At 40.3% G+C, this 20,395-nt stretch overlaps 1 protein-coding gene across 9 annotated transcripts in view; it reads right to left on the minus strand.

The window, feature by feature from the left end:
• SGCG (sarcoglycan gamma) overlaps positions 1 to 20,395 on the minus strand; it is a 175,190-nt gene that overhangs the window by 120,754 nt on the left and 34,041 nt on the right. For 5 of the 9 annotated variants that reach the window (XM_063618841.1, XM_063618842.1, XM_055244031.2 and 2 more), the window contains exons 2-3: positions 13,397 to 13,547; positions 3,845 to 4,039 (exon numbers count right to left, since the gene is read on the minus strand). In XM_063618841.1, coding sequence (XP_063474911.1) covers positions 3,845 to 4,039 — 195 coding nt within the window. In that variant the 5' untranslated portion in view covers positions 13,397 to 13,547. The remainder of the gene's footprint in view (positions 1 to 3,844; positions 4,040 to 13,396; positions 13,548 to 20,395) is intronic. The other 4 variants (XM_063618843.1, XM_063618844.1, XM_055244028.2 and 1 more) reach the window with 2 other exon arrangements.

The following is a 20,395-nucleotide window of genomic DNA, read 5'->3' on the forward strand; positions in this document are numbered from 1 at the left end:
TCCCCAAATGTTTTCTTCTAGAAGTTTTACAGTTTTAGGCCTTATGTTTAAATCTTTAATCCATTTTGCATTCATTTTTATGTATGGTTTAAGATAAGGGTCCAAATTCATTCTTTTGCATGTGAAAATCCAGTTTTCCCAGCACCATCTGTTGAACAGACTATCTTTTCCTAATTTGATATTCTTAGCACCCTTGTCAAAGACCAGTTGATCACACATGCATGGGTTTTTTTCTGGGATCTCTATTCTATTCCAGTGGTCTACATGCCTTTCTTTATGCCAGTACCATACTGTTTAAATTATGATAGCTTTGAAATGTATTTCAAAATCAGAAAGCATGATGCCTCTAGCTTTGTTCTTCTTTCTCAGGACTGATTTGGCTGTTTCAGGTCTTTTGTGGTTCCACATGAATTTTTGGATTGTGTTTTCTATTTCTGTAAAAAATATAACATTGGAATTTTGATGGGAATTGCACCGCATCTATAGATCACTTTTGGTAGAATGTACATTTTATTAATACTAAGTCTTCCAACTGATGAACATGGGAGGTCTTCTCATTTGTTTGTGTCTTTTTTTCATCAGTTATTTTATACTTGTCACTGCATAAGTCTTACATCTTCTTAGTTAAGTTTATTTCTAGATATTACATTCTTTTTGATGTTATTGAAAATGGGATTGTTTTCCTAATTTCCTTTTCAGATAGTTTGTTGTTTATCCAAAAGAATGGAAATCAGGAACTGGAAGAGATATCTGCACTTTCATGTTCATTGTAGTACTATTTATAGTAGTCAATCAAGATGTGGAAAAAACCTAAATGTCTACAGACAACAAATGAATAAAGAAAATGTATATCCATACAGTAGAATATTATTTAACCTTAAACGAGAAAAAAATTCTGCAATGTGAGACAACGTGGATGAACCTTGAGGACATTATGCAAAGTGAAATAAGCACAAAAGGACAAATATTGCATGCTTTCACTTATATGAGGTATCTACAGTAGGCAAACTCGTTGAACAAAGAGTAGAATGGTGGTTACCAGAAGCTGAAGAAGTGAGAATGGGTGCTATTAAACAATGGACTTCACATTTCAATCAAGCAGGATGAGTAAGTTCTAGAGAGCTGCTGTAGAACATTGTACCTATTGTTAATGATATCATATTGTACAATTAAAATCTATTAAGAGAGTAGATCTTGTGTTAATTGTTCTTGAAATAAAATTTAAAATAGAACAAGAAATCTTGTATTTTAAAATCTTTCAAATCAGTAAGAATTAAAGCATACATTAATTTACAGTTTACTGTTTCAAAACATATGGGATAATTACAAAAGTAAGAAATCAAAGTCATGCACCTATGGTAATTACATCATTTATGTCATTCCGCGTTGAGAATAATGACCCAAAGTCTAACCAGCATCTTCCACTTAAGGCCTGGCATTTTTCTGTAGGTTAGTGCCTTTGGATATCTTGCCTTTTGATTCCATAAGTGTTAGTGGTAGTTTTTCTTATTTTGTTAAAGACAGCACTAAAGAATCCTGAATACACACTACCAATTAGCAACAGGTTCCTAACTGAAGCAAATGCCATGCTCAATGACCATATCTCACTAGAAAGGGCAGGGGATGGGCAGCTGCAGTGATGGCAGGAAAGGCTATGCTGATCTCCGTGGGGAGCCCTTCTCCATCAGTGAAATGGACTCAGCTGCTGGCACAACTTAATTTAATCCAAATTTATAATGCCTCAAAGTTGTTTTACATGCTACATGACAAGAGTATAAAGTAGACATATTGTCACTCTACAGTCAAACCATTTACAAAATTAATTCACCCATAGTTCATAAATAATGCACATCATTCATTCTAGATAAAGTCTGTCCTTGCTCAGCACGTGCTGGGCTGTGGGTGGCTTCTCGTCACTCCCGGGCCCTTCCATGGGCCTCCTACCCAGGACACTGCCTCTCTTAACCTTCTGCATAACTGACGGTCCTACAGCAGGCTGATGCAGGGCTCTCTATTCAGTTGTCTCTGGCAAATCCCATAGTTTATAATTTGAGGACTTTAACACTGCTTCAGTCTCCAAAAAATGTTAAAATATTTTACATTTAGATATTAAAATGTATATGATGTGCAAAAACATGCATCCTGTTAGTTGTGCTACTTTCATGAAGTAACATTGTCCAATGGAACTAAGCACTATTGTGATGCTGTAGAAATAGTGATTTTCTAAATTTTAACTAAGAAATCACAACTTAAATTGGATTAATTTGAATATATTTATATAATTGTTCATATATTTATTTATAATATATGTAATTTATAACAGCTTATAATATATATTTATATTGATTACATTCATATTAATATATCAAATATGCTAATACCATTTCAAACTATATTTTGATTTGATTGGTATTTAACCTCTTTGCATATGTAAAAACATAAATATTTATTTATGATGACAATAAAATAAATAATGTATCTACTGGCTAGAACTATAGTGGGATAGAAACAGTTGCATAGAAAGTGAAGAAGAAGAATAATAGAAGGTGCTTCAGAATGAACGACTTCAAGCATTGTTCTCAGAAAGAGCCTGTGCAGAGGTGGAGGTTACAGTGAGCCAAGATCGTGCCACTGCACTCCAGCCTGGGCAACAGAGTGAGACTCTGTCTCAAAAAAAAAAAAAAAGAAAGAAAGAAAGAGAGAAAGAGGAGAAAGAAGGGAAAGAAGAGAAAGAAAGGAAAGAAAGAAAGAAAAGAAAGAAAAGAAAGAAAGAGCCTATGCATATATCACACCTTCAGATGCATGTAAGCAACAGACTGACCTGCCTGTGATGTTCTCTGCAATATTTTTATCTCACTGTAGCTATCTTGTAAAATTAAGACATTCTACATTTAGCATTTTTTCAAAAGTACACAAAATATTATCAAAGAATACAAAATTATGTAGCTGTCTTTAAAACATAAGAATGTTTAAAATAGAATATGAATTCCTTAGGATTGATGTTTTAGTTACTAAATCTGTTGCTGAATGCTGAAGTGTGTACATGAATTTACTGTATATCAGCATAGGGTTTTTATTTATTTATTTATTTTTATTTTTTATTTTTTTTTTTTGAGACGGAGTCTTGTGCTGTCGCCCAGGCTGGAGTGCAGTGGCGCAATCTTGGCTCACTCCAAGTTCCGCCTCCCAGGTTCACACCATTCTCCTGCCTCAGCCTCCCGAGTAGCTGGGACTACAGGCGCCTGCCACCATGCCCAGCTAATTTTTTGTATTTTTAGTAGAGATGGGGTTTCACCGTGTTAGCCAGGATGGTCTCGATCTCCTGACCTCGTGATCCGCCCACCTCGGCCTCCCAAAGTGCTGGGATTACAGGTGTGAGCCACTGCGCCCGGCCAGCATAGGGTTTTTAAAAAATGAAAGTGTAACTTGATTACCACTGTAAATAAAAAAGGTTTTAAATGAGTGTCATTTAAATATTTATGAATTAATGAAATTAAGAAAATGATTTATACAATTTTACAAACTGAATTAAATAATCAGCAAATAATCCTGACTCAATCAACCACAAACTAAAGACTATTACAATATTCCCACTATGTCGAGATGACTAATGAAAAAAATTACAGCAAAAACACACAAAACCAACACACTATAGAAGTAGTGAGGTTTAAGGAAAAGGGAAAAACGTAAATGCTACATATATATTTTGCTCCTGAAATTCAGAGCCAGACAGCAAAGAAATGAATGTTAATTACATTAAAGGAAACTCCTATGAATACAATATAGACGAAGTGATACAGTGAAGAAAACAAGAACATGCTTACCAGAAAATAATGATACTTACTGGAGAAAACCACATCACTTTAAGAATCCAAATTGTAAGCGCTAAATTCACAACGAGGATGATGAGTAAAAGAAGAACAAATAAGTAGAGGCAGCGCTTTCTCCAGCCATAAATGCCAATTTTGTAGACATACTGATTCTCTGGCCTCTCTATGCGGGTGCCTTCTGTGGCTGTAGTGTACTGCTCACCCACCATCTGCCACGGGGTGTGTTCACGAGAGGAGAGAGAAAGAGATAGAGAGGGAATGAGGGAGGCAACTTGTTTATTAATACTGACTTACTATGAGCCTGAAAACATATTTTTCATCCCAGTCACAGATTTCCAAAATTAATGATTTTTAAAAAGATAATTAAATATTATTTCGAAACATGTCACTGTGTTTCTATCACAGGGAGGTACTTAATCTGCCATTTAAAATATTTTATATATGATAAACATTTGAAATCTAGTGACCATATTTTCAAATGTTAATAAATTCAGATGTTAATAAATTCTCTGTATCTATCTATCAGAGTTCTTCGGGGTTAAACTTGGAATTGAAACATTAACCTAAAATAATCAAGTTACCGAGTTCTACAAAGGTTAATTGGGAGGAAAATCAAACTGGTATGTGTATCTTTAAAAAGGAATCCGCAGCCAGGCGCAGTGGCTCACGCCTGTAATTTCAGCACTTTGGGAAGCTGAGGCAGGCAGATCACGAGGTCAGGATATCAAGACCATCCTGGCTAACACGGTGAAACCCCGTCTCTCCTAAAAATACAAAAAATTAGCCAGGCATGGTGGCGGGCGCCTGTAGTCCCAGCTATTCAGGAGACTGAGGCAGGAGAATCGCTTGAACCCAGGAGATGGAGGTTGCAGTGAGCCAAGATCACGCCACTGCACTCCAGTCTGGAAGACAGAGTGAGACTCCATCTCAAAAAAAGAAAAAGAAAAAAAGAAAATTTAAAAAATTATTCATTTTTCCCTTTATACAAATAACAGAAGTACTTTTTAGCTATGAAGTTAAGATTGGAGATTATGGCTTTCCTGATTGTAAATGTAGTAAAAAGATGAATCAGAATATAAATACTCTTCTCTGGGATTTTTTGTGCAGAAGTCACACATTTATTTTTAGGGGTGATTTGGAGTTGTCCTTATTAAAAATAAGTTATGGTCTGAAACAAATCTTTAAATCTCCTTCCAATTTAACAATAGGCATTTTCACATATTCTGATTATCTACAATGAGGCTATTCATCACATCATATTTTCAAATATCCAGGACTGACAGCCAACATTATTCAACCCCTAAATGTTTAATGATTTCATAAGGGCATTATTCATTGACTCATTGCTTTGAACTCCTCCAGTCTTCCTTATATTAGAGCCAGTGGCTCGAGCCAAAGTACCAGATGTATTCCTGATGGTTCTCTCTTCCCTCAAGCCCCACATCAGCAAGTCCTATCAATTCTACCTTCCATATATATCTGAAATCTGTCTACAGCTCTACATTTCCATTGCTACCACACTAGTTTAGGTTACTCCGAATGCTCACAACTACACTGCTGAAAAATCCACTTTCATTCTTTCCCTTTTTGAAAACCATTCCCCACCCAGCAGTCAATGTGTAAAATGTCAGTAAGCTCCTGTCACACTATTTTTCCAAAGCTTCTGATGGCTTTTCGCCACAGTGACAATGTCCAAACGCCTCTATCACCTACAAGACCCTATACGAGCCGGACTTCGCTGATGTCTTTGGCTTCATCTACTACCACTGTGTCCTTTGCTCACAAGACTGAAGCAAAGAGTAGACACTCTTCAACAGACCAGGCTAATTCTCACTCCAGGACCTTGGTCCTGGACTTGGTCTGCCCCTGCTGGTCCTGCTCATCTTTCAGTAGCAGCACACATGCCATCTCCTCAAAGAAGCCTCCCTCTCTGGACACGCAGTCACTCTCAACCTCTTCCTTCTACTATATTTATTTCGAAGTGCTTATCATCTGAAATAATGGCTCCAGAATTTCTATAAAGGACAGACCACGAGAGTGCAACTGGATGGAGAAGGGTGGCCAGGGGGGGGCCCCCACCCCACAACAGTCCCCAGTGTGTGATGTTCCCCTTCCTGTGTCCATGTGTTCTCATTGTTCAATTCCCACCTATGAGTGAGAACGTGCGGTGTTTGGTTTTTTGTCCTTACAATAGTTTGCTGAGAATGATGGTTTCCAGCTTCATCCATGTCCCTAATTTTTTGTATTTTTAATAGAGACGGGGTTTCACCATGTTTGCCAGGACGGTCTTGATATCCTGACCTCGTGATCTGCCTGCCTCGGCCTCCCAAAGTGCTGGGATTATAGGTATGAGCCACCGCGCCTTGCCATGTTATATTTAATTTTGATTGCTTTTCAATGCATCTCTCAGGTATAGTTTTCAATCCTTTAATGGATAGAGCTCCAGATGTGAAGCACTATACTTGTTTTGGTGTAAATACCCGCTTTTATATGCTTCTGAATTCATGACCCCCAGTGTGTTATTTAAAACAAAATGACCTTAAGGACAGATAATCTGTCTTCTACATTATGTGATTCTTGTCATAGCATATAATATAGTGAATCGAACATAGCGTCTACTAGGTAAATGTCACTAAATGACATTCTTCATTTCAACCAACATTTATTGTCATGCCTAGTTTGGGTAGGCCATTATCAATAGTCTGAGACACAAAGATGATAAATGCAAGGACAATGCCCAAAACGAGTTAATATCATATGATTTTTGAAAAGATGAGTTTGAGAAAGAACAAAACAGACCTTTTAGAAATGAAATTTAATTCTAAAAACTCAAATAATGAGTTATAATAGTTTAAAGTTATCTGTGTGATACTGACTTTGGTATGCCACTTTTGGTTTCAATGTTTTTCTGGTACAAATTTCCACCACTTTGCTTTCAACAGTTCATTCAACAAGCATCTACAAAGCTTTTTTTAGTGTTACGTCTTTTTTTTTCCATTGGGATTTTTAAAAGTTTCTTTACTTTTAGTGTTTTCCAGATTCAGAATAATTTCATTTCATAAATTTGAATTTATTCTGTTCATGAGTCAGTGTCTGTTTTCAATTGAACTTGTCTTCAGTTATAGAAAACTCTTGGCAATTGCTTCTTTAACCATTGTCTTTCCTATATTTTCTCTAGTTACTTCCACTGGGGCTTCAATAAGATATATTTAGACCTCCTCATTCACCAGTCATGTTTTTTAAACTTAGCTTTATATTTCCACAGCTTTATCACTCTGTGGTGTTTTCTAAGATCTACCTTCCAATACACTCATTCTCTTTGCAGCTGTATGCAATCTGTCAGATAGAGAGTAAGCCATCTTTCTAATCTTCATGGGAGATTCACCTGAGTGTTAGTGATGGCATTCTACCTGCCTTGGGTAAGGTCCTTTCCGGTCACAGGGCTTGCTGACTGCGGGCTTAGCAAACCTCTTATAGCACTTATGATGTCAATCTGAAAACTCCTGAAAAATTACTTTCCACAGTTTCAAAAACTGTCTTTCATAAGCCATGTCACCTAGCTCTAATATCCAGATAGGTAATTTCTTGCTAGGTAACAAGCACCATCATGGTGCATCGTCCCTCCAAATGACAAGGTAACCCATGTGAAAAGTCAATTACAACGATGTGACTAGGTAACCGTGACCAGTATCAGTTATGTGCATATAATAGGCAATCAGTAAGTGCTTGTTGAACACATGAATGCATAAGGAGTGGGACTTACTCTACAGGTTGTGATGATACAGCTTTGTGCTACAGTAACAAAAAAAAATGAGCCAGTGACAAATAATTCACAAGTAAAAGAAAATGGAGAGTCTAGAAACAAGCCCATACACACAGATCGTAATAAGGCAATGAAAAGTGAGAACTAAGGCATCCAGTCTATACAAGTTGCTCTTCCAGGAGGCGAGCTGGCAGGGAAGGAGCAAGCTAGTGGGATGGTTAAATTCAGGCTGCCTATGTTATGCCAGTATTGAGAATGATTGCATGGGTTTTACTTCTATTTTCCTTTAAACTTCCAAGAAACATCTCATCTCACGTTAATTAATGGCAGTAATTCTCAGTGTGTTTTCTGCCTCACTGTTTGCATCATAACTTACATCATTCTGAAAGAGCTCCAACATTTCAGAAAGCAGGAGGAGTGGAGAGGTGCCTGCCCTAGGAGATGTGTGGCACAAAGAACACCATGGCAGATAAATTGGGAGAAGTATTTGCCTTAAAGATAGACAAGGTTAATATCCTTAAAATATAATCTCAACTAAGCAAAAACAGAAAAAAATCCAATAAAACTCAAGCAATGAATACACGTATACATCAAAGAAATACACATGACGAATAAACATACCAAAAATGTTCAGTTTCACCCTGAATTAAAGAAATGCCAGTAAACACCATCGTTGCAGCAGTTTTCAAAGATTAAGGGAAATTTAAAAACTGATAATAGATAATATTGGCGAGGTGTTTGAAAAAGAGACATGCTGCTCCTCTGATGAAGAAAGTGAAAGTTAACATAAACCCTCCAAAAGATATTGGGCACTAAGTATCAAGAACATCAAACAAACAATAGTAATTCCAATTCTAGTAACTTACCCAAAGGAAACAACTAGAAACGAAAACTAGAATTTGTGCGTAAAGATCTTTAATTTACCATTATCTGTACTGGGGCAAAACTGGACATTAAATGAAGAAGGATTAAAATTAGAGTAATTAATTCATCAAATTACTACAGTATTACAAAATTAGTATTTTGGGTATGTGAAATATGTTTGAAAAACATATAATAACCTAGGGAAATTCTAGTGATATAATGTTAAATGAAAAGTTAGAATATATACATATTAAAATATATACCCATAGGAAAAATACTGTAAGGAAACTAAAAAATTATTAATAATTTCCTCCTATAATCCATCTTTTTTCATTTAAAATAGTATTTCCCAAATTTCTTTTGTATTTTTTTGATTTATAGAATTGATATATATATTTCTTTTATAATAGTAAATTTAATAAATTTACCATACTCATCCCAACTTCACCACTGTATTTAGGATGACCAAATAATTTCAAGAATAGTTCTCCTTTATCTTGTAGTCAAATTGCTCAGCACAGCACACTAAATATAGCAAAATAGATGGATCATAATTATAAATTTCATCAAAAGTTATAATCAGCATAATTCTCGAATTCACACATACCCATATTATATACACACACACACACACACACACACACGCATCTAGATTAAAAGGTCATCAAATCATTCTCTCTTCTTTACAATAGGGTTGACTTTTAAAATCAAGTGGCAAACTCTGCCATTTAAAGAAGTTCCCTGCAAAATACACCAAACCAACAGAATAAATGCCCTTTAAGTATCTAACAGACCTGAAAAAAGAAACAACAACAACAGCAACAAACACCTTTATTCAAACGAGCAAGTGACTAAAAGAGGGGAAAAAAACACAAGCTCAAACCCACAGGCATACAAATGTTAGCTTATAAAACTGGTCTTGTTTTGATTTTTACTTCAGTTATAGGCTCATTTTAAAACACAGTTTTATATTTACACAGGTAGGCAATTCAGACAAACTTTTCTCCCTGCTCTGTCCTTGTTTTTATTAGGTGCTCTCAGAAATCTAAAGCTTTTACGGTGTCATTAGGTAGTACTTGACTAAGGAATAATACCAACATCCAGAAACATTAACAAGTTAGCAGAAACAAGATGCAGAATGGCAATTGAGCAAGACCAGCACTTATGGATACCTAGCCTCTGACCAGTTGTTATTTGGTACCAAATTTCCTCCAGCTCTTGGCATGATTTATAGCCTACCATCAATCTCTGACTTAGTGCCCACATATCTAATGGTTAAGTTAGTAGTTGGCTGCAATGAGAGCTGAGTTAATGTTAACAAAGAACTATATGGAGGAACTGTTGGAAGCTCAGCTGCAACCCTGTGTCTACTTCAGTATCCTATTACAGTGGGTGCCTACTGTTTTCTTCCGTATCCTATTACAGTGAGCACCTACTGTTTTCTTCTGTGTCCTATTACAGTCGATGTCTACTTTTTCTTCTGTACCCTGTTATAGTTTTCTTGTCTGTCCCTAGAACACTCCTCAGCTCCACGTGGTTGTGGTCCAGCTATTGGTCATGTGGGCACATGTCCAGTAACACAGGTGTGTATGTGGCACATGCTGACCAATCAAGGGTATATCATCAGTCCAGACATGGTGAATACCATTAGGAAGTCATGGGACACAAGCAAGCAGTGTCAGTTGTCCCAGAATTAATATGAATGCTCCAAGAGAGAAGCTGGCCTCTGCTATCAGAAGTTAATGGACCTAACACTGCACTGCCAACATTCATCCCTCTGCCACTTGGAGAGAGCTTGCCAGAGAAGAAATCAGGAAGAATGAAAAAAGAGGGAGAGAGTTGTGAGAGCAGGGGTGAAACCTAACAACCTCATTTGAGATCCTAAATTCAGCACTGTCTAATTTATTTTATAAATTAGTAAGTTTCATCTTCACTTGAACTTCTTTGACTTGGGTTTCTGTCACTTGCACCCGAGACAGTCCTGGATAATACACATAGCAAGAGGCATAAAGGCAGGATGGCTTATGACGGTAAACCATGGAGTAAGAACACCTTCTACCAACATGGTAAGTAATGCTTGCAACTATTTTTGACCTATTTTCCTTCTGCACCAAACAGGTCCTTCTATAGAACAGGCAAATCTTTAGATAGAAGGATGTATTTCCAGAAGAAGTTATTTTGCCATATTTAGCTTTGGCTAATATCAATCAGAGGGATCACATAACCTCCTTACTTCCAAATCCAATATTCACTTTCTTATTTTATTTCCCTCACTTTAAAAAATGTATTTCACTCTTCATTTTATTTGAAATGGTTGGCTATTTCCTCCTTGAAAACACTTTTTTCCTGTTTTCTTAAAATCAGTATTCTCCTAATTTTACCCTCTACTACCTTTCTAGACTTTAATTCTCAGTCCCTTTCATAATCTTCTCTTTTTCTTTGGCCTCTAAATGGTGGACTTTGTCTGAACTGTTCTGGGACCATCTCTTCTCTTCCTTCAATCTTTCAAGGTGATCCTATTCATTATCATGTCTTTAAATACTATTTATAGGCTGCTGGTTCCCAAATTTATATCTCTACCTAAAATATCTCTGAACTCTATACTCTAATCTGATAATTGCCTGTTGACATCTCCACTTGGTATTTCGAACAGAACTTGTTAAAAAGTAATTTAATTTTCAATAACTTTCCCCTCACCTGCTGAATTTCCCCCCTTCCCTTCTCTATTCCCATCTCAGTCCATGGCATCGGCCATTCCCAGTTGATCATCTCAGAAGCATGAGTGCCATCACAATCTCTCTCTCTGCCACCTCACGTCTACTTCATCAGCAAGCCCTGCCTGCCACATCCTGAGGACAGCTGTGCTCATCCTGGCCTCCCCATCTGCACTGCCCCTGCTCCACTCCAACACTGGTGGCGCAGCCTCTTCAGGGTCTCCTCCACCCAACTCTGCCTCTCTTAATCCAATCTCCACATGGCACCCAACAAGAGGACCATTGCTGCTCTGTTTAAAGTCACTCGTGGCTTCCCACTGCATATCAGATGAAGCTTCACTCCATCTGGTCCAGCCAGCCTCTCCAGCTCCATCTCACCTCACTGTGCGCTTCTCAGCAGCACCAGCCTTTCCATCCCTCAAATGGAATAAGCTTTCTCCTATCTTATAGTCTTTGCACATGTTGTTCCCACTGCCGGGAAAACTGGTCCATACCACGTGGCCACCACTCTGTCCTCCTGACCTCAGCCTTCCATAAACACCTCTCTTGTCCGTTTTATCCTGTACAATCTGCAACTGTGTCCTGTTCGTTTCCTCCAAAGTTCCTTTTAGGACATAATGATGCATTTATTTGTTTACTTTTTATTGCCTGGTCCTCATTAGACTCACCTCCAGGAAGACAGGAAGGGTGTCTGTTTGCTTATTATATAACTGGCAGCTAAAGTAGGGTCTGGCACACAGTAACAGCTCCATTATACGTATTTGTTAAAGGCAGGTAGAATAAAGTATATTCTCATCTACAATGTATTGGTCAAATAGATTTCTGTGTTTAGGATATAGCATTATTAAAAACCTAAATTGTTCCATCTCTACTCATACTTCATACGTCTCTCATAACTGTTCTTTAATAAAGACCCTACCAGCCGGGCACCGTGGCTCATGCCTGTAATCCCAGGACTTTGGGAGGCCGAGGCAGGTGGATCACCTGAGGTCAGGAGTTCGAGACCAGCCTGGCCAACATGGTGAAACCCCGTCTCTACTAAAAATACGAAAAAATTAGCTGGGCGTGGTGGCAGGCACCTGTAATCCCAGCTACTCAGGAGGCTGAGGCAGGGGAATCATTTAAACTCTGGAGGTGGAGGTTGCAGTAAGCCGAGATTGCACCATTGCACTCCAGCCTAAGCAACAAGAGTGAGACTCCGAGACTCCGTCTCAAAAATAAAATAAAATAAAACAAAACAAAATAAATAAAATAAAATAAATAAAGACCCTACCAACTTCAATAGAAACTCCATGAACAGCTGGGAAAAGAATCAAATGAAGGGGAAAATGATAAATTTACATATTATTACTTCCAGGCCCTTTAACTTCTGTAATAGTATGATTGATGCATATGCCATGATTCATAGGCTGAAACTTCCTTCATTTTTTTTTTTTTTGAGACGCAGTCTCGCTCTGTTGCCCAGGCTGAAGTGCAGTGGCGTGATCTTGGCTTACTGCAAACTCCACCTCCCAGGTTCATGCCATTCTCCAGCCTCAGCCTCCTGAGTAGCTGGGACTACAGGCGCCTGCCACCACACCCGGCTTATTTTTTGTATTTTTAGTAGAGACAGGGTTTCCCTGTATTAGCCAGGATGGTCTCGATCTCCTGACCTCGTGATCCACCCACCTCAGCCTCCCAAAGTGCTGGGATTACAGGCATGAGCCACCGTGCCTGGCCGAAACTTCCCTCATTTTACATCTCAGTGGCCGAGTATACTACACTGTTTTCTAGCATATATGTTAATCCATAAGCACTGTCTTTGAATAGTGTATTTTAGGGCTTGAGGTCACATAAAATTCTACCTTCATATGATGAATGTGTTGGATCGGGAAGGAAGATTAGTATCTGAAAAGCATTATTCCTATTTTTGCTTTTCAAATCTACTAGCTGAGGCCATTTCCCTTTTGCTATCATATAAACCAGACTGAATGTCAAAGACAAATCTTATTTAGCTCTACAAGGATAATTTTATGGTGATCAACTCTGCCAAGTGATCAACTCAAATGGCGGGCTTCTCCTCACAGCTTGGGACTGCTGGTCAGCACAGGTCTAGGATGCATCTTAACATTTGGTGGAATACGTTTGTAATGCTCTACAACAGGGCTCTGTGGTTTTGACATCTCGTCTTGGGCCAAGCAGTGGTCCATGGAGTCATGTTTCTTTCTGACCCCTGCACCTGATACCTTGACAACTGAAGTTCTCCTTCCTGTCTCTCCTCTTCCTTTCCTTCTTCAGACTGGCATTCCCTCCTTCAACTCTACTCCAGTCTGAGGTCTTACTAAAGCTCTTGGGAAGATGGTGTAGAAGATTTATTCATAGTTTCTGAAAATAAGACTTCCAAACAAAGTCGCAGATTAAAGGCATGCTATTATTTTGGCTCATAAAATATAATTGGAATTGCTACGGTTGATCTCTGCTTTTAAAATATACAAACTGATTTCAATGTCAAATGAAGAAGATGATTTATGTCTTGATTTAATATGTAACTTTTTAGTAGACTATATATATATATATATGTATTTTTTAAAGTTTCTGTTGTTGATTTTGTGTTCTGCTATCCAGAAAGTATTTGCAGATTACTCAGAAAGTACCTGCAAACATGTGGCATGTTTGATTGCACAGTATTTTCTGAAGGTTATTATCAACAGAAAAGTTTCACCAAATACAGTTTTCAATTGTTCAAAAAACTCTTTAACACAGAGGATTTTACAGGGCCGTTTATTAGCATTTTCCTAAGATCATGAGTGATATAATAGTTTTCTTCGAAGTCCTGTGATGCTGTGAATGAGGCTTGCAATTGTGAATCTGACTTCTTAAGGTTTATCTGACTCCTGTACCTGCTGGCTGTCTTCCTCACAACAGGTGGATTGTAAACATAGTGGGTCAATTACAAGAATTTAATGTCATGAGAATTATGAGTTTCATAGAGGTTATCATGCCTCACTTACTATAATTATTTCAAACAAAGCCATTTTATTATGGCCGGACATATAACTTTCATAACCAATCCAGTTAACTTTGTAATTGTGATGCACCCCCAATATATGCAGGTAGCGTATGTGTCTGCAGGCCTATGTTTTCTTTAAATTTATCCCCAAAGCTCCAAATGGAAAATACAATGCTCCCAGAATAATGTTTAGCATAGAGAAGTCATTATACTTGCTATTACTGCGTAGCATGTATAAAACTTATGGTTTTGGAATCCAGACAATCTTAATATTTCAAAGATGACATATTTATAGAATATGATGATACTACACCCATCTTGACAAAGTTCTGGAAATTATTACTACAGACATTACTCATATCAAGTCAGAAGAACTCTATAATGCCATATATTATTGATATTATCAATCAATCAAGACTCTCAAATACCAATTTACTAAAATTATTATATAATTGGTGTATATAATGTTCATGTACTTTCCACATATATTCATACAAAGATATTTTAAATAGAGCCATTATACTAAAGTTATTTTCAGTACTGATTCCCCTCATTGTATTAAACACTTAAACGTTTATTTTATATTTTTATTATTTTAAAATAGTTCGACAGCAGAATATCTAATCATGCTAACAATGGCCTCTAAGTTGTCTATGTTGAGACTAAAGGGGTAATTATTTAGTCGCCCTTTGACACGTCCCTTTGAGCATAACCACTATTTAAGGTAGACTTTGTGCAGGTCTGAGCCTGAAGGAGGGGGCAGGGGCGTAAAGGGGTAGGGTAGGGGAGTTCAGTTCTGCTGATAACTTTAACCTATTTCTCTAATTCTGAAACCAAGAAAATTACTCCTAAGTTCAAGTCTTTCTCTCCTGTCTCTTATCTTATTCAACATCCTCCCAAATTGCATCTATCTTCCCATACTATTTGCCCCACCTCCATGAAATCAAGGTGATAGTTTTCTGTTAAGCCCTTTTTGAGGCCAGTCCAAGTGTCCAGAAATCCTACCAATATCTGTTGACTGAAAGCATGAATATAATGTAACAATGAAATCTCTACTTCAACTATTTTTAATTGTTGTTCTACAGGACTACATGTTGGTCATATCTACAGAAATAACACAAGTAGGGAAAGAAAATTATTTTCCAAAAAAATTTCAGGAAAAAGGCCAGGCGCAGTGGCTCATGCCTGTAATTCCGGCACTTTGGAGGCCGAGGCAGGTGGATTGCCTGAGCTCAGGAGTTCGACACCAGCCTGGGCAACACAGTGAAGCCCCATCTCTACTAAAAATACAAAAAATAGCCAGGCGTGGCAGCGTGCACCTATAGTCCCAGCTACTCAGGAGGCTGAGGCAGGAAAATTGTTTGAACCCAGGAGGCGGAGGTTGCAGTGAGCTGAGATCGCGCCACTGCACTCCAGCCTGGACGACAGAGGGTTTGGAACCACCAAATGGTCATTTCCCTGGTCAACAAATATGTAAGTGGAAAGGGAATATTTGATAGTTGGCAGAACTGCCACATAGGGAGTTCCAGTCCCTGTGCAGTGAGAGCTATTATAGTGGGGAAAGCCAAAAGTCCTGAAATGGCCCGTCATCCCTCCACATCCCAGGAAGAATGGCAGAAATTAGTGCCTCTCTTAAAGAACATAAGGTTAGTAGTCTCCACCATATTCCCATTTAATTCACCAATCTGGCCTCTAGAAAACCAGAGGTATCACAAAGAATGAAAGTGGTCTGCCTCAAAGCCAGCTGCACAGCTGCTGTGCCGGGGGAGGCATCCTTGCTCCTGTAGATTAGCATGGCATCAGGCACGTCTGCCATTGAACTGGCACAGGCATCTTCCTCCCATTTATCTCACATAGAGGAACTGAAGAGCTTCATAGGCCCACGAGCTAGGCTGCAGTATTTACTTGCCCCATTCCTATCCCCAGAAGGGATCTAGGCCATTTTGGACATTCTCAGAACAGAATTTGTCCACTAGCTTCATGATACCGTGTGGACTGGACTAGATGAGTGAATGCGACAAGTATGTTAAAAGCCTTCTTAGGCCGGGTGTGGTGGCTCACGCCTATAAACCCAGCACTTTGGGAGGCAGAGGCAGGCAGATTGCTTGAGGTCAGGAATTCATGACCAGCCTGACCAACATGGTCAATACCTGTCTCTAAAAAAAAAAAAAAAAAAAAAAAAAAAAAAAAAATTAGCAGGCAGGCGCCTGTAATCCCAACTACTCCAGAGACTGAGGCAGGAGAATAGCTTGAACCTGGGAGGTGGAGGTTGCAGTGAGCCGAGATCGCTCCATTGCATTGCACTCCAGCCTGGGTGACAGAGCAAGACTCTGTCTCAAAAAAAAAAAAAAAAAAAAAGCCTTAGTAAGAGACGTGTCCAGAGGGTGAGAGAGAAATCCTATCAAGATCTGAACCTGCCAACTTAGTGGTTTTTAGGATCTAGTGTTCTAGGGCATGCAGGGAAATCCCCTGCAAAGTAAAGAATTAATTATTGTATCTTGCACCTGCCACCACTGTAAAGGAAAAATAATGCCTTTTAGACCACTTCAGGTTCCGGCCTTGGAAAAATTAACCCATTTACAGAATGACAGCTTTAGTGTGGCCAGAACAGGGCTCTGCATCAGGGCTGCATATACTGCAGACTGGACCTGCTGGTGCCCCTGTGGGGTTAGATGCATCCTTGATGGAAAGGAGGTGATGTGGCATTTATGGCAAGCTGCAGTGGAAGAATCACAGCATAGGCCTCCAGGAGTTTGGAATCAGGCCATGCCATCTGCAACAGAGAACCATATGCCATGTGTAAAACACTTCTCCAAGTGCTACTGGGTGTTGGTGGAAGACAGAGCACCTGGTCATGGGATAGCATAATCCCATGCACAGAATTTCACATCATGACCTGAGCTCTGTGAGATGCACCAAGGCCTCAGGTCAGGAGCCAGCAGCAATCACTGTTAAATCAGAAGTAGGGCACCAGGGACGAGGCAGGCAGAGGGGACATGTGCGAGGGACCCAGAGTCCCGGTCACCCACCACTAATGCACCTCTCCTCGCCACACAGGGTGACCCTTATGGCCAGCCTTCCAGGGAGGAAATGGGCCACATTTGGTAGGCCTCTGTGGGTGCAATCCACAGAAGGCCGGCTGCCACACTGCAGTGGGTGGCCCTGAAAGATTATGGTGAGAGAAAACCTCCTCACTGACAAAGCTGCAGGCAGCGCACCTGTGTATCCACTTCTTGTGGAAACAGAAATCACCTGAGGCTGAGGTTAGACTATATATGGTCTCATGGATGGTGGTGAATGGCTTGGGTGGAAGGGGAGAGTTTGGAATAGGGAGGACAGAGAAGTCTGAGAAAGAGCTTGTGGATGGACCTATTGGGCACCAAGGAGGAAGATCTTTTACCACATTAACAGCTTCCAAGCCGTCCACTGTAGAAGGGGCACCATAGCGAGAGTGGCTCACCCAGTTGACACAGCTGGCCCATCGCCATCCACTCCAGGGCTCCCTCCCACAATGGGGTCATATGCAGAGTAGCCCAGAATGGTGGCAGGGAGGGAGGCCATGCATGGGCCCAGTAGCTAGGCCTCCTCTCGGCAAGGCTGATCCAGCCACTGCCCCTGCTGAATGTCTAAACTGTCCACAGCAGACACTGATGCTGAACCTGGATACAGCAGCATCCCTCAATAAGACCAAGCAGCCCCTCGGTGGCCAGGGGGTCACATCATCTTGACGGGAACTGGCAGGTAGGCCAGGGTGGGTTTTTCTTTCCTACCTGCAGGGCCTTGGCCAGCATCACTATCCAAGAACTTACAGGATGTGTGATCCACTGATGTGGAATCCCACAGGAGATGCCAACAAGCCAAATGACCCACCTTATGGCAAAGGAGGAGGGGCGCTAGGTAATGAGCCCGGGATCCCCTGTTCTTGCCACCTTCTGTATTTCCCAGCAGCTGCTGGCCTGACAGGGTGATAGAACAATCTTTTAAAGCTGCCGTTGAGGCCCCTGATTCCCTGTGAGGATGGGGGATACTTCAGAATGCAGTTCTGTACATCCAAAATCAACGACCATTATGGCGCTCCATCCCCAGTGGATAGGATGTACCTCTCTGCAAACCAATGGTGAGCGTAGAAGTGGTCATGTTTGCCAGCTGAGAAGTATGTGCTTCCCATCCCCATTACCATGGGCTCTGTGGCTCTGGAAGTCTGCTCCCAGCAGGGAGTGCTTCTACCAGAGGACGCAACGTGAGTCCCATTCATCTTCAAGCTGCTGCAATCACTTCACCTCCTCATGCCGGATACCACTGGTGAGGACACAATGCACCATTCAGACAAGAATTGTCTGGGAAGAATACGTTTGTCACCCAGGCGGACCAGCAAGGCATTTGCTGGTATTCCTCTGGCCATTTTGAGAGCAAATGCTCAGCCATGTGTGAACCACAAGTGCGTTGGGACTGGTTAGGGGTTGGTGACCAAGGCTAAGACCCTTCAGAGTTGAATGTCAGGGTCATCCCAAAGCTACTCAGACCAGCCAGGGTGTTAGATGAGAATGAAGCAAATGCTGAATGGGTAGGTGAAGGCGGTGGGAGGGAAAAAGGATGGATAAGTATCAGCTGTAGTCATGAGACTATCTGCATAAGGGGAGGCTCTAGTTCCTGTCATTAATATTCCTTCAGTGTTCCCCCAGGAAAAGAGATCAATCAAACCCTCGGAGGAGCTGTTCCCAAATTAGGTAAATAAAGCAAGAGGATCTGAGTGATGCGAGGGGTGGACTCTGGTGCTGTGTCACCCCTGTCACCCTTCAGAACCAAGACACTCCTTCCTTCAGTTGTGGGAGTGATGGCTGATGACGAGAATGACTTCAGACTGCACTAAGCTGCCTGGCCCATGGCTGTGTTTCCCCATGAGAGGCACACTCCAGTGTTTTATCAGTGCACTGGGTGAAAGCCTGGCCCCCTCCCTGGATTTGGGGAACAGTCCTGCAGGCCTCCAGCTCTGTGGCAGCTACAGTGCTATTAGATATCTCCTTCTGCCCACTTTGCTGCCTTTGCTGTCCTACAGGGATTTTTTTTTTCAAGATGGGTTCCAATACATGGCACGCGTATCTCCAGCTTGGAGTCTGTTTCCCAGGGAAACTGTCTAAGCAACTGCTATTGGAAAAATTGGAATTTAAAAGTGATCAGGGGCCGGGAGCAGTGGCTCACGCCCATAATCCCAGCACTTTGGGAGGCCGAGGCGGGTGGATCACGAGGTCAGGAGATCGAGACCATCCTGGCTAACACAGTGAAACCCCGTCTCTACTAAAAATACAAAAAATTAGCCGGGCGTGGTGGCGGGGGTCTGTAGTCCCAGCTACTTGGGAGGCTGAGGCAGGAGAATGGCGTGAACCCCCGGGGGGCGGAGCCTAAAGTGAGCCGAGATCGAGCCACTGCACTCCAGCCTGGGCGACAGCGAGACTCTGTCTCAAAAAAAAAAAAAAAGGAAGGCACCAGGCAATGAGGGAAGCCGGCTAGGTTAGGAGAGGAAGTTGGGCAAGGTGTGGGCTGAAGCCAAGTACACTTCTTAGAGAAGTGAGACAGAGAGAGAGAGAATTAAAAAGACCCCCTTACTGGCCATCCAGAAACCAGTTCATTATGTACTAGCCCTGTGAGGGGGACCAGCCTACATTGCAGTACCATTTATCCTGTGTAGACATGAGTCTTAAATTTGCTGTTATTTACAAAGGAGAACGGAGTTTAGAATATTCTTAAATTAAAATTACACATAAAGGCTGTGTTTAACCAAACAGCAAATAAAGTAGCCTGTAATCTATTTTATAAGTATTTTGATTTTTATACTAAGCCTAAAATTTTTCAGCAAGTCAACTATCACTGCCCCCCCAGAAAAAAAAAAACCTTCAAATTGCCTAGTCCCTAAAAATTGCGTATAACTAAATTCTAACTCTGAAAAACATTCACACAATATTAAGTTAAAATTTTAAGAAAAGGAAGTTATTTCAATGTATCAACTATGCTGTGCTTCTTTTTAGTTGCAAGACTCTAAATGCATAAAGAAATTCTTGAGGTACACTTAAGTTTCTTATCAAACATGGTATGTATGTATTTTTCCTATGGCTGACAGTTCATTTAAAAAGTTTCAGATGGCCTGAGGGCCATTATTCACTTCCTTGTATCACCTTTGCTTTGGGATATGAATGGGATGATTTAAAGTGACTTTCAAATGTTGCCAAAATACACACAT

Source organism: Symphalangus syndactylus, chromosome 15 (assembly GCF_028878055.3).
Source record: "Symphalangus syndactylus isolate Jambi chromosome 15, NHGRI_mSymSyn1-v2.1_pri, whole genome shotgun sequence".
NCBI lineage: Eukaryota > Metazoa > Chordata > Mammalia > Primates > Hylobatidae > Symphalangus > Symphalangus syndactylus.